Source organism: Hylaeus anthracinus, unplaced genomic scaffold (assembly GCF_026225885.1).
Source record: "Hylaeus anthracinus isolate JK02 unplaced genomic scaffold, UHH_iyHylAnth1.0_haploid 12001, whole genome shotgun sequence".
Taxonomy (NCBI): domain Eukaryota; kingdom Metazoa; phylum Arthropoda; class Insecta; order Hymenoptera; family Colletidae; genus Hylaeus; species Hylaeus anthracinus.
Genome location: NW_026534348.1, coordinates 19,803,141 through 19,817,543, shown reverse-complemented (window position 1 = coordinate 19,817,543; position 14,403 = coordinate 19,803,141). Strand labels below are relative to the sequence as shown.

The 14,403-nt window shown below is 39.6% G+C and overlaps 1 protein-coding gene across 1 annotated transcript; it reads left to right on the top strand.

The window, feature by feature from the left end:
• Positions 1-10,806: 10,806 nt before the first annotated feature.
• Positions 10,807-14,137, top strand: LOC128891254 (uncharacterized). Its single transcript, XM_054150655.1, has 2 exons — positions 10,807-11,771; positions 13,596-14,137. The coding sequence occupies exon 1, from the start codon at positions 10,879-10,881 to the stop codon at positions 11,767-11,769; it is 891 nt and encodes a 296-aa protein (XP_054006630.1). The 5' UTR covers positions 10,807-10,878; the 3' UTR covers positions 11,770-11,771; positions 13,596-14,137.
• The last annotated feature ends 266 nt before the right edge of the window (positions 14,138-14,403 follow it).

The following is a 14,403-nucleotide window of genomic DNA, read 5'->3' as shown; positions in this document are numbered from 1 at the left end:
AACATTGTAGGAGCATAATCTACAAGTGAAAAGAAGAAAAAAATGTTATATGAAGTTTGTTTATAAACGCTTTTTTACGATATTATAAGCAAATATTGAATGTGACCTGAATAGGTCCTCCTACAATTTTGCCGGAAAAGTAGGAAACACCCTGTATAGTAATTTTATAATATCAATATGGATTTTAATTATTAAACGAATATTCTGTATTGTGACTTAAATATCATTGCAAATATTTGAACTCATTTGTCTAGAAATGTTTAGAAAAACGGATAGCAATTTCGAGTAGTCGAAGAGAATTAATCATCTTTGAAAAATGGTACGATTTGAAGTCAATATTAAAAAATTTAGCTGAGGTTTTGTACAAGAAAGAGAGAAGTACAAAATATTAATAACCGACATATTTGCTATATAAATATATTTTGCACATATGCAATATATACAGTGCACAATATAGATATTTACATATAAATAAAAACGTTGCGTAGACTACCATTTTGTCCTGCACTGTACATTATAAGGGATTTCTTTAAAAGTCAATAAATGTCAAATTTTTAGTTAGTTTCAAACTTCATCTTGCTAATCGAATAAGTTTGAAGAATATAGCGCACTGTTTACTACTGTGTCAGAACCTGACACGTGCAAAAAGAATAACTAGGAAGTAGGATTCGAGATGATCTCGCAGAGAGCAATAAACGAACTCGTTACCGAAGAAGCGGGTCGATTTGAATATACGACGCGAGAAACTCGTCACGTACTCGATATTGGCGAATGGCGCGGTAATAACCTATCCGTGGATGCGCTAAAAAACCGTATTAAACACTCCTCTTGAACGAGCCAGGACCACGGAACGGCTAAACCGGTAACTAGCCACGGCGATCCAGCGTCGACCTCCTTACTTATTCGTACCACGAACGCGTTTCCCGCTAGTTGCACGTTAATTGCGAACCACGAAATTGATGGTTTCGCTCCGGACACGGTTGAAACGGTTTTAATTTCACGTCGCTCGGCCAGTAGATAACACGGATCGTTATTCCATGGCGTTCTTGCCCATCTTTCCTGTTCCGTTCACAATTCTAACCTGCTCGAAGAAATCGAGGACGGAAAGACGCAACGAGTATCGTCCAAGCTCCCGATCGCTAATTAAAGGCAAGCCCGTCTACCGATTAATAGACTTCGCATTCGCGACTCTTCTCTTTTCGTTCAGTCGTACGGCCAGTAATAAAGGGTTGATCTCGAACGTATCGAGCAGTAAACGTGCAGACTAAAAAGAACTTAATCCGGACCAGTAAAGGAACTACTTATATAGTAAGGTTTGAAGGAACTCAGTCTTTCGCAGAGTACAGAATTGTTGATTACTTTTTGGAGTCGGCTTTCTTTGCTTTGATGGGTTTCTTGTAACTAGAGATAAACAAAATTCTATGCAATTGATAAACAATTATCAGAAACAGCGTACAGACATCATACTCTATAATTTTGATTGCGTCTCTAACCAAACAAATAACGGGTCGAGAGTTGTTCATCTTGTATTTGTTATTTCAAGGTTTTGTTAGATAAGAATTTTGCAACACAATTTGTTTGCCCGAGTCCCGTGATTCGGGCCTTGAAGATGTTAAAAAATAAAAACAACGTTATTTCGAGGTAAATCGCGAGGAGAAAAGACCTTGTGATCAAAATCTTAGTGAAATAAATATATTTGAAATTAAAATATGCATGAATATGAGGTGTGAATTGTTTATGCGTGCATCGTGATAGGCGGTATTAATTTTTCCAGACGCGTATTTGTCTAAAATGTTTGTGAACTGCCAACCCAGCCACGCGAGATTTAAACGTTTGGAATCGTTTTGATCCAACATTATAAGTTACAAGTTTACAAGTTTACAAAATTTATGAGTTATTATAAACAAATATTTTATATGATAATCTTCGTTTGGTTTATTTGGTTAAAACAAAAAAAAACGTATAAAAATACAAATATCAATAAAAAAGCAAGAATATTGTGCTCATACTTCTTACAATTCTCTTTCTTTTCATACTACAATTAAGAGCGAAGAATAATACCCCAAATTTCGTATTCTCTTTCAATGTGGCAATTATTAGCTATCCTGAATTCTCTTCTACCTCGTCAATGGAGGAGGATGACCTAACATATCTTGATACTTGCACCAATTCGCTAAAGATTATATCGAATGCTTGTAGACCTTATCAGGTACGTCACGAAGTTGCGTTCGTGTGCATCCTTTGAAAAATGGTGAATCGAACGTTACACAAGGAGCTCCGAACGATTAATAATCGTGTACAGGGTGAGTGTCTGCTCTTGACGGCGAATCGTTTCTTACGATGCGCAGCCCTTCTGGTCCGTCAAATTATAAGGCAAACCGTAGTGGAATGGGTGGGACCAGGCACGGAAAAGCCTGCAACTTTGAGATTGGAGGGCTCGCTCGATGGGGGTTTATTGCTTCATCACCGTGTTAATTATTGCTTCATCATCGGTTCGCCCTCTCTTTTAATTAGACCTCCGCATTAATCGGTTTCGCTGCTGGGAGCCGATGGGAAGCTACGCCTTCGTAATCGACAGTAATTAGTACGTTGTCGAACAAACATCATACGTACCGTAACAATTGCACGCAAAGGAACGTCTTGAAATGTTTAATGTACGTGCATCACCATTGAATCCGGGTTGCGCTCCAAATCCCAAAAGATTACGGTAATTTCTTGCAAATTCATCGGGATAAAATTACCACGCGGAATTTAATTGCATTTATTTTAACATAACTTAAACCTAACCATTGCTGTGTTTTTTTATTATTAGTTATTGTTTTGATTCAACAGTTAATAGTTCGCTTCGGTAATTAAAAATCGTAATCATTTTTGAAGAATTCTTCTGTAATTATCTCTCTGATTATAGTTTATTTCTGTGTTTATATGCATTATTCTTTCAGGAAATAAACGATTATTTACGGAAAAGGAAATATATCTAATCAGATTATTAAGATTGAAAATCTGTTTATTTTCGAACAACCGAAATTCATGTCCCGTTATATGACGAAAAAAGCTGTACGGCGATTAAATGGGTGGATAGTAACAAAATAAATATGTCCGGTTCAATTACGGTTCAGAATAAGTATTTATTAGAGACATTAATCGTGAGAAGTTTGTCAATATTTTAATATCTCTTAATTAGACCAACTGAATATTAATATCTGACAATAGTTAAATTAATTACTAACAATACTTATTATTTAAACAATGATGGGGAATATGATTATGCTGTGGTATTAATGTTTCGTAAATTCTTTTGTGGATGGATCCAACGAGCCTTCGAATTGACATGTCACGACATGTCACGCGGTTGTTGTTCGCTCTTCCCCTTCTCTATTTCGAGACGCACAAACGAGGCGCGAGCCTCGACCGACACAGGTATACGAGGGAAGAGAAATCATTCGTCGTTGATCCTTCCTTCCATATGGATCTCGCGATCGCGCGTCTGCGTCTCGTCTCCCTCCTACTTGTAGTTTCCCTTAGTTTCGTAGTTTGGTATTGGTTAGTTTTAAGGCGTACGTGTACGAGTGTCTTTTCTCTGCCAAATAATTATTAATCATTTATTCAATTCTTTTGTTTGTTCGTACGTCCATATTGGATTCGCAACTCCGTTCTTCATTTCGGTCACTATTACTTCATGTGATAAGTGTAGTAGTCAACTGTGTAACTGGACAGAAAGGTCGGTTGCCGTCCTCCTCAAGAATCTGTATTCGAGAGAAAGACGATCGATGCCTCCGGGTCAGTTCTCTACTCCTTACGTCACGTTTGGGTAGTCCAGGACTAGCCAAGCTGCGCAGTAAGGCCAAAGCGCAGTGAGACGGATCGCAAATTGGGTCCGCCGTGACTCCCGACGTGGCGTGGGGTGCGGAAGACTGGTTCGGAGGTGTCGGTCGTCATCTCTCGAGTCAGATCCATCAAGAGTAAACGGGACTGACTCAGTAAGTCCGTTACATGGTCGCGTCGTGTCGCAATTTCCATTTAGCTTCCATTTAATTCAAATAATTATTTGGCAGAGTCAGACATAGACTTTGGAAATCAAAGGGAGTTTGTTTTCTTTGATTTTCACGGTTTCGTACTTATTATTAAGCTCGTCGACTCTATGTACAGTATGCATCTGGTGGTCAGACCAGACCGGACTCCAATTTAACGTGGGCTGTCCACGTACGGCTGCAGGCCCTCGCTCCACTTCTGAACGCCGGCTCCGTCCGGCCCACTTATTACTCTTTCAAATCTGTTCCGATTTGACAACGAAAGCGTGATTGAAAAAATTTGATTTTTTGGGAATCTGTTAATAAAGCATTCGCGCGTCCGAATCCACGAACGGCGTTGACATGGGGTTACTCGTTCACCCTGCAGATGGACCTGAAGTTGGGGGTGGGTTTTCCCAAAAAAACGACATTTTCGTATTTTATTGCCATTCACGCAGGAAAAAGGCATCAAAACTGTGTCAGCCCGATGTCCTGGACTGTAGGACATGTAATCCACGCAGCGTGATAACGTTCCAACCCTTACACTTGGGGGTGGACCACCCCTACCTCTGCCCTCCCCCTCCCTTCAGTTTGGGGGCAGTTTTCGAAACGGGACCTTTTCGGCATTCATCCTTAACATATCGAGAACAAACATGGTGAATTTCATCGCCCTCTGATGTGTGGAAGTGCTCCCTTACGAATTAAGCCCTTCTCATCAACCTTCGCCAATGCAACTTTACACACGTCTAGGGGACACTTCAAAAGTACTCCTCACGCAGTTTCATTTCAATCGGTTGAAAACTCCCATAGTTACAACGGTTTGAAAAAATGTCCCTATTTTTTGCGGGCCAGTGCATGTATGTATACTCTATGTAGAGGGAGATCGAAGGAACTTTGATTCCTTCTATCTATCTCCGCGTCTCCAGTCGCAGCAACCTCCACGTGGTGAGACCTGGTAATCGGTATTATTCGTGACGAACAATCCTTCGTCGCGAATAATATCGAGAGCTAATGGCTGCGAACTTGTAATAAGATCTTTAGATATAAAAAGTGTAAAGAGCAAAAGTGTACAGTGTAAAAGCGTAAAGTGTAAAGTGGAAGAGTAGAAAAGTGAAAAATGGAAAAGTGGAAAGTGTAAGGTGCAAAAGTGTAGTGTAAAGTGATAAGTAAAATTAGATTTAGATTAGCAGGGACAACATCAAGGAGCCGTAGCTGGTATTAGTTAGTTAGATTTTAAATCTCTCCACCTCTTGCGTGTGCGCGAAGTCTGTAAATTTATTATAATATGTATTTAGTTACTTTTGTTTTAATCAGATTATTCTTGTTACATATGTAATCGATATATGTAATCCCAATGTCTATCGAATAACTCCCAATTGTAAAAATAAATTTTTTTTATGACCCACTTGTAAATCATTTTCAGAGCTAAAAGGATTATACACAAGAATATAATTATTCGACAATTCCCTCCTATTCGTTTCCTACCACAATAAATAGTTGTCTTGTTTTCTGTTGACATTAATTATTTTTCGAAACATATATCTTCTATCGATTCTGTAACTTGATACATACACTCGATGTTTTATTACCTAAATAAATGTTTTTTTGTTACATACAATATCTCAAATACATACGGTCGAAATATCATTAAAAAAGCTAGCTTTTACATTAAAATTCCTCCATTATTGCAGAGAATCGTGTGCATTATTTCGTCGAAACGCTCGTGAATAATTACAGAACAATAATGCTTGGTTCGACGTTGTGTTTAAATAATTTGTTTACACCAAGCACCAATTCGTATGATCATTTAATTGCACTTAGTTTAGCATCGTTTCATTTTATTTTAGGCCGAAATCCCCTCGAATCCAATTGAATTTCGCCGTTCGAATAATCGGCGACATTTTGCCCGCGCTGCCAATTGCGCGCGATGTTAATGACCGTTTAATGGGATTACGCTGAATATGCCGTTCAGAGTTTTTAATAAGTAACTTATTGCCAAATGACGTTATTACGGATAAATGTGTTCCACGCGAGCGCATGCCTATACGCGTTACAGTGCTTCACTATTGGGATCGAAATTTAATAAGCGTGTTATCCGTTCAATAAATAATCAAACGGAAATCGATCTGATGCAACGATAACGTTAATTAAATACTGGTCAATTGAATGCCGCGTTTGTCGTGATTTTATTTGTTTTTTGAAGATAGAAAAACGAGAGGAGGTACTAAAGCACGAACTAGGAGGGATGCATACCTTAATTATCTTTATAGTCGATGTGTATATTTCTCTTGACGAGCGATAATAGCAAGCGTTCTCGATTCATAAGCCCTGGTTGCTTTTTAAATTTCACAAATCCAAAATAGCAGTTAATTTTTTTCGAATAAGATATGTTGATAGCGTTAACACAGCATATACACAATTGAACTATAGTATCAAACATAGTACATTTAACACAAATCTTTTCGAACTTTAAATTCTTCTTCGGTGTGCAAGATGATTGTTATTACTCACAAATATGTAAGATAGTATAATGTACGGAAGAATAAAACAAATTGAGCAAATTTGTAAAATGAAGTGCTTACCATAGATAATGAATAATGTAAAATCATTCAATTAAACTAATAAAAGAATAGAGTGTTAAATGTTGTGAATTTTGAAAATTCTAATTACAAAATCTACACTAACGATCAAAACTTAGCGGACAAACATTTAAACGGTTCAAAAACATGGAAGTTTTCAACCGATTTCGACTCTCCTGATCCAGAAAATGCCATCACCCATACCGTGCTCTCCATAAGCGCCCTTTGGGGGGAGGGGGTGGAACAGCTGCAAATTTTCAACCCCCTTTGTAAAAAAACACTTCCACGCATCGGAGGGCGATGAAATTCACTATGTTTGTTCTCGATACGTTAAGGATGAATGCCGAAAAGGTCCCGTTTCGAAAACTGCCCCCGGAGCTGAAGGGAGAAGGGGAGGGTAGAGGTAAGGGTGGTCCACCCCCAAGTGTAAGGGTTGGAACGTTATCACGCTGCGTGGATTACATGTCCTACAGTCCAGGACATCAGGCTGACACAGTTTTGATGCCTTTTTCCTGCGTGAATGGCAATAAAATACGAAAATGTCGTTTTTTTGGGAAAACCCACCCCCAACTTCAGGTCCATCTGCAGGGTGAACGAGTAACCCCATGTCAACGCCGTTCGTGGATTCGGACGCGCGAATGCTTTATTAACAGATTCCCAAAAAATCAAATTTTTTCAATCACACTTTCGTTGTCAAATCGGAACAGATTTGAAAGAGTAATAAGTGGGCCGGACGGAGCCGGCGTTCAGAAGTGGAGCGAGGGCCTGCAGCCGTACGAGGTCAGCCCACGTTAAATTGGGGTCCGGTGTGGTCTGACCACGTACAGGTTCGCGAGTCCGAATCCACGAATTCACCCCGCAGATGGGCCTGAATTTGGAGGTGGGTTTTCCCAAAAAACGACATTTTCGTATTTTATTGCCATTCACGCGGGAAAGAGACGTCAAAACTGTGTCACCCTGATGCCCTGGACTGTAGGACATGTGATCCATGCAACGAAACAACGTTCCAACCCTTACACTTGGGGGTGGACCACCCTTACCTCTACCCTCCCCCTTCTCCCTTCAGCTCCGGGGGCAGTTTTCGAAACGGGACCTTTTCGGCATTCATCCTTAACGTATCGAGAACAAACATAGTGAATTTCATCGCCCTCCGATGCGTGGAAGTGTTTTTTTACGAAGAGGGTTGAAAATTTGCAGCTGTTCCACCCCCTCCCCCCAAAGGGCGCCTAAGGGTGATGGCATTTTTTGGATCAGAACAGTCCAGAGAATGCATTGAGTCCAAAATCGAGATCGTCGTCCAAAAATTGTGGATTTTAGAGGGGGTGGGATGTTGTGAGGGGTCGGTTTGTCCGAGAGCGATTTCATGGGGTGCATTTTGTAGAGGGCATCAAGCAGAGTCGCCCTAAAGGTTTTTTGAATTTTTTTAACCTTTTCCATTACTCCTGGCACCTTCAAAAGTGATGTTTTTCGACATGCCCCCCTTTAAGGGGGTGAATTAACTCCTTCGCATCAACCCTCGCCCATGTAACTTTACACACGCCCAGAGGACACTATAAAACTACTCCTCACGGAGTTTAATTCTAATCGGTTGAAAACTAAGTTTTGATCGTTAATGTATGTCAAGTAAAAATAATGAAGTAAATTTTGAGAACATACAATATGGCAGTTCATATCTCTTAGAATATTTATTTTGGATCTGGCAATCAACATAAATATTCTTATTACTTTCATGATTATCCCTAATACAAAAGTATACGAGATATTTTTTTTAAATTGTGCTGTAAACCAAAAAAGAGTAAAATTCTACTATAATCAGCTAGGACCTTAAAAGGCTAAGAATCACTATTCTAAGTTTTCGAAATGCCAATTACAGAACATACACAAAATAAAAAACGCAGTGCTGACATTCAAGCTAGAAAGCTGAATATTTAAAAACAGATCATTAAGTTAATTGAAGTAATTTTTAATCGAACATATTATTCCGTTCTCGTGTAATTAATCTGTATTTCATTTCGGGTTTATATGTATTCGTTTGAAATTAAAGGTAATTGTATCCTCTAATGGGACCACGTACCCTAGTAGTTATTTTTAGTTAATAAAACGACAATTTTTTGCTGTTTGTTCACAAATCTTCAAAGAAATTACTTACCTCTGTCATCTAAACTACTTACTAAAGCAGAAGATTACAAGTTTTCAAATATAGGCGCCTAAAAATTTAATATGAGTTCTATATAACAACGTCTCACTTTCACAACTTCAAAACACCTTACAAATCACAAGAAAAAGAACTACAACAAAAGATTATAATTCTTATGATAAAAAACGATTTAGAGCCCTAAATATTTAGAATACTGTAAGAGTTCTATTTAACTATCTGTCACTTTCACGACTTCAAAACACCCTACAAATTACAAACAAAATATGGGCAACACAAATTATAATTTTTATGATAAAATAAATATTTAGAACTTTGTAGGAGTTCTATATAACAATCTCTCGCTCCCACAGCTTCATAATATCCTACATACAAATCACAAGAGTAGCAGAATACATCGCGAGGAAAGATCGAACAACGCATTGACTCTCCATTGAATGCTACAGAAGTCGATGTTTTCGATGTCTAATTCATCGATGGAAGACTTGGTTTAGCTTTTTCGCCCCTTTCCTTAACTTTTCACTCGCACCGTGCCTTATTCCTTGACCGTTTTCAGCGGCGACCCCCGTTGCTTTAAAAACAGACGAACGGGCATGTGGGGTGCCAGATCGTACTTCTCGCCCCGTTAATTACCGGAGTTTTAATGAGCAGAATTGCGCCCTCCGTTCAATTCGATTCCCACCACCGCTCCTCGCAACTCCTGGCCACGGTTTGTCCTCACGTGGCGAACGGATACTGCCTATCTCACCCTGCCACGTGGGATCTGTGACGTCCAACCCGCGAGTCCTGTCTTTTCCCTTCACGCAAAATAATTTCGCAGAGAGTGGGCGCATCTTCAGGCCACATTGTTACCGTTCCCGAGCCGTCGAAGTGCTGCGTATCATTATTTTTAATTAACGATCGCGGGACGCGTTCCTGCTGCATGGGAAAACATCATCGACCTCGGCATTAACGGCTCTCCCTGACGCTAACGATGTTTTAATTTTAATGAATTCGAATTCCCGTGGCGCCGCGTCATACTCCCCTCGACTTGTCGTTGTCCCGACTCTAGGATCTTATCTAAATACAAATTTCGACTCACGAGTGGGCAACAAGCGATAAAATCGAATGAGGTAAACTAGTGAAAGATCGTCACAACCTTATCGAATTGAAGAAATTCTAGATTTTATTATGACTAAATGAATACAAATGAAAACAACTTTTGGTCCTTTATTTGTTCAATATCATATATTGTGCATTCCATAAGATATTGTATGTATAAAAGTATGTTTGTGTTTACAATATATATATATATATTCACACACTACCAATCCAAACATTTCAAACATAAATTCAATATTTGTTTTTTTCTATCATAATTAATTATTTACCTACCTTCCTTATACATACCTAACCTTATACACATATTTCATACACGTATGGTTCACAGAATGCTTTCAGTCACTTCAAATAACTTAAATATGTACACATAGTTAAAACATCAATTAAAAATTTGCTTTCCATTAACGATTCTTCTTTGTCGAAGAGAAGTATAATTGTATTACGCGCCTCTTTCTCGAGATCAACCTCTACTACCCCCACTTCCCGCCGATATTGCTACAAACTTCAAAGCTAAAAATCAAAAAAGGGGCGAGCATCGCCTCTCATGTCTGCACGCCCGTCAAGCCTCATTCTTTCGCTTTGTGCCGATTAGCCATGTTGTTAATGAGAGAATTCCTCTTCTCTTCTGTGTAAATGTTTCGCAAAGGGCATAGAGGAGATTATTCCGATGTGGGGAAAACCAAAGTAAGGATCTCAAGAGACGTCTCAAGAAGTTGGAAAAGGAAAATAGAAAGCTGAGGAGGAAAAAGAAGAGGAAGAGCCATCGTCGTAGGCATAGATCGAGTGACGCGGTTACCGACGAGTCGTCGTCGAGCGGATGTAAGATTGTTAGAAAGTTACTCATATTTTGAATATGAGAAATATGAGACAATGTTCAGGACTAACCTATTATTGTCGGTCTAGATTTCCAAATCGTGACCGTCCCAGATATTTCAGAGCGAGATCTTTCAATTTAGATCGGTGTGTTTCTTCAATTCCTCCATATAGGAGTGAACAAGAGGACAACCCGGCAGATGACAGCCATGCAGGTCAGATGCATCGGGTTTTGCTGGATTCCACGAGTCAGTTGACAAATCTACGGAACATCCCTGTCAATGATGTGCCACTGGTAGATTCTGGTGAGCCAGCGGTATTGAACATAGAAGCTGCGTTAAGTTCTGATATTTTAGACATTTTTGGCAAGCGTATTTGCGAAGAAAGAGTCTTTGGTCCCCCAGTTCTTAAAGATCTGGTGGTACGCTGCGAAAATGTTATTAAGAAGGGTCTGTCGGAGGAAATTAAAGTAGAGGTTTTGAAGAAATATCCACCTCCTAGTAACTGTACGTCCATTGATCCTTCCAAACTAAATCCTGAGTTCAAATCTGTTGTCCAGGAGTTAGTTACGAAGAGGGATGACCGCATTCGGAAGAAACAGGAAAAGATTACTGCTTCCTTGGTGCTTGCAATGCAGGCAATGTCTATTGTTGTGAAGGGGAAGGAGAATCCTGAAATGCTGGCTTTAGTTAAATTCTTGTTGAACTTGATCCAATTATTGGCGGATCTGCAACACGATGAATTTTTTGTTCGTCGAAGCCTGATATTAGCCAATATCAACGCATCTCTTCGAGACGCCGTCAACGCATCTGGCTGCGGAGAATTTTTGTTTAGAAGCAATTTGGAAGAGGTATTGAAGAATGCAAAAACGTTGGAAAGTTCCTGCAGGGAGCTCAAGGTCGCTCAAAGATCGCAACCTTTGAAACAAACAAAAAACTTGAAATTCCCGCCCCGTCAACCTCAGGCCAGGAATTATCCAGCGGCGTCGAGCGGACAGAAGCCGAGGTATCACTTGTTACAAAAGAAGCAGTCGCAGTTTGTTCAGAAACCTCGCTACCAGAGACACGATCGCGATCGGAACCGAGATCGGGATCACTTGAAGAAACGTTAGAGGTTGGTGTAAGCTTTATAGCCGGTAGACTCGGTCTCTTCAAAGATAAATGGTAAAATATAACCTCTGACGAAAAAGTTTTGTCTTGGTTGATGGGTTATAAGATCCCTTTTTGCACAAAAAATAAAACAGACCGTGCCTTCGAGTGTTTGGAATTTCACAATTAATGAAAGGTCAATAATCAGTCAATTAATTGACGAGTTAATAGTTAAAGGTGCAGTTCAGCCGTGTCAGTCGAGCGAGGGTCAATTTGTCTCAAGTTATTTTCTAGTCCCTAAACCGGATGGATCCAGTAGGTTTTTTCTAAACTTGAAGGCTCTGAATCAGTTCGTTGAAACCACTCATTTTAAATTCGAAGATGGTTGAACGGCCTCAAAGTTATTGAGTCCTGATTCTTTCTTGGCAACTCTCGATCTTAACGACGCCTATTATACAATTCCGATCCACGTATCTCATAGGAAGTATTTGAGATTTATTTTCGATAAGCAGTATTACGAGTTCACGTGTTTGCCGTTTGGCTTGTCAACTGCGCCTTGCGTGTTTACTAAAATGTTAAAACTCGTAGTAGCTTACTTACGCCAGTCGGGTTTAATTTCGGTCATTTACGTTGATGACATTCTTTTAATAGGAGACTCATTTGAGCAATGTTCAATTAATGTAACGAAATCTAGTTTGTTTCTCGAATCTTTAGGTTTTGTCATTAATAACAAGAAAAGTCAGATGACAACGAAGAAAACTTGTCGATTTCTCGGTTTTGTCTATGATTCCGTTAAGATGACAGTTGAATTACCGACGGAAAAGAAACTTCGGCTCAGAAGCGAAATCAGAAAGTTCAGAGTAAATCAAGAATATAAGATTAGAGATTTCGCTAAACTTGTGGGCACTTTAGTTTCGTACTGTCCAGCGGTAAAGTACGGTATGGTTTATACTAAGGCATACAAGAGGGCTAAATATCTCGCACTTCGTGAGAATAATGATGATTATGAGGATCTTATAGCTATCACTCGAGATGTTATGGATGAACTTGAGTGGTGGAGGGCGACTGGTTCGGTGTCTCCTAAGCCAATTAGAAATTCGTTGTTCGATCTAGAATTATTTACAGACGCCTTTCTCTCAGGCTAGGGAGCTTTCTGCAAAAGTACAAACGAGAAAACGCACGGTCACTGGTCATCGCAAGAAAAAGCTCGACATATAAATTTTTTGGAGTTGTTTTCAGCATTCTTTAGTTTGAAATCTTTTGCAGATCATTTATACGATAAACAGATTTTGCTCCGAGTTGATAATACGACCGCGATTTCCTACATAAACAGAATGGGCGGCGTTCAGTTCGAAAAATTGAATAGATTGTCTAAAAACTTATGGAAATGGTGCGAGCAGAGAAATTTGTGGATTTTTGCGTCGTACATTCCACCCGAAATGAATTATGAAGCTGATACAGAATCGCGAAAATTAGAGTCTAACACCGAGTTCAAGCTGTCGCGTGGAGCCTTCGAGAAATTAAGCGCATTGTATGGTAGACCAGACATCGATCTATTTGCGAGTCGAGTAAATGCCAAATGTGCGATTTATGTATCCTGGCATAGGGACCCGGACGCATTTGCTGTGGATCCGTTTACGCTCTTTTGCAAACCCTTTTTCTTTTACGCCTTTCCACCATTCTCGATCATTCCGCGAGTCTTGCAAAAAATTAAGAATGAGAGATCAAAGGGTATTGTTGTGGTACCTGAATGGCCTTCTCAACCGTGGTTCCCTATTTTTCAGTCCCTGTTAATCTCAGAACCGTTAAAGTTTAGACCTAATTCGAGTATAATTGTTTGCTTCAACAGGAATGCGTCAAAATTTTGGAAGAACCTTACCCTGATTGCAGGAGTCTTGTCCGGATGAGCTTCGAGATGAAGGAGGTTCCAAAAGATTCAATGAGAATATTGTTGGCATCGCTCAGCGACTCATCATGGAAACAATATGATTCCGCTTTGAGGAAATCGTGGTCTTTTTGCTAAACGAGAAAAATCAGCCCGTACTCAAATTCTGTTCCAGATGTTTTAACTTTTCTGACAGAAGCATTTGAAAAGGGAGGTTCTCAGGGCACATTGAATTCCTATAGATCCGCTATTTCGTTGCTCGTAGGGCCAGAGCTAGCTCACGATTTCAGGTTAAAAAGGTTTTTCAAGGCGATGAGTAGATTGAGGGCGTCGAGGCCTAAGTATAGTTCAACTTGGGATCCGAAGATGGTCTTAGATTATTTAGTTACGTTGCTGCCAAATGAGAAAATGAACTTGAGAGACTTGTCGTTAAAACTTATCATCTTACTCGCTCTTACTACGGGTCATCGAATGCAAACCTTTTCGCTAATAAAATTAGAAAATATTCAGCGTGAAAGTAATGCAATAGAAATAAATATTCCTGCACATATAAAAACATCGAGCAAAAACAGGAATCAACCCGTATTGGTGTTCCCTTTTTATTCAGCAAACGTCATAGTTTGTGTTGCTTCGGCTCTGGAGTGTTATATCGCGAGGACCGTGAGTATTCGAGAGTTAGTAAGTTCGCTGTTCGTGTCATTTAAAAAACCGTTTGGGGCTGTTGGAGCTCAATCACTTAGCCGTTGGATCAAGGAAGTTCTGGGTAAAAGCG

Bases quoted from the DNA above. Each gene is read 5' to 3' on its own strand.
- LOC128891254 (XM_054150655.1), top strand. From the start codon at position 10,879: ATGCATCGGGTTTTGCTGGATTCCACGAGTCAGTTGACAAATCTACGG.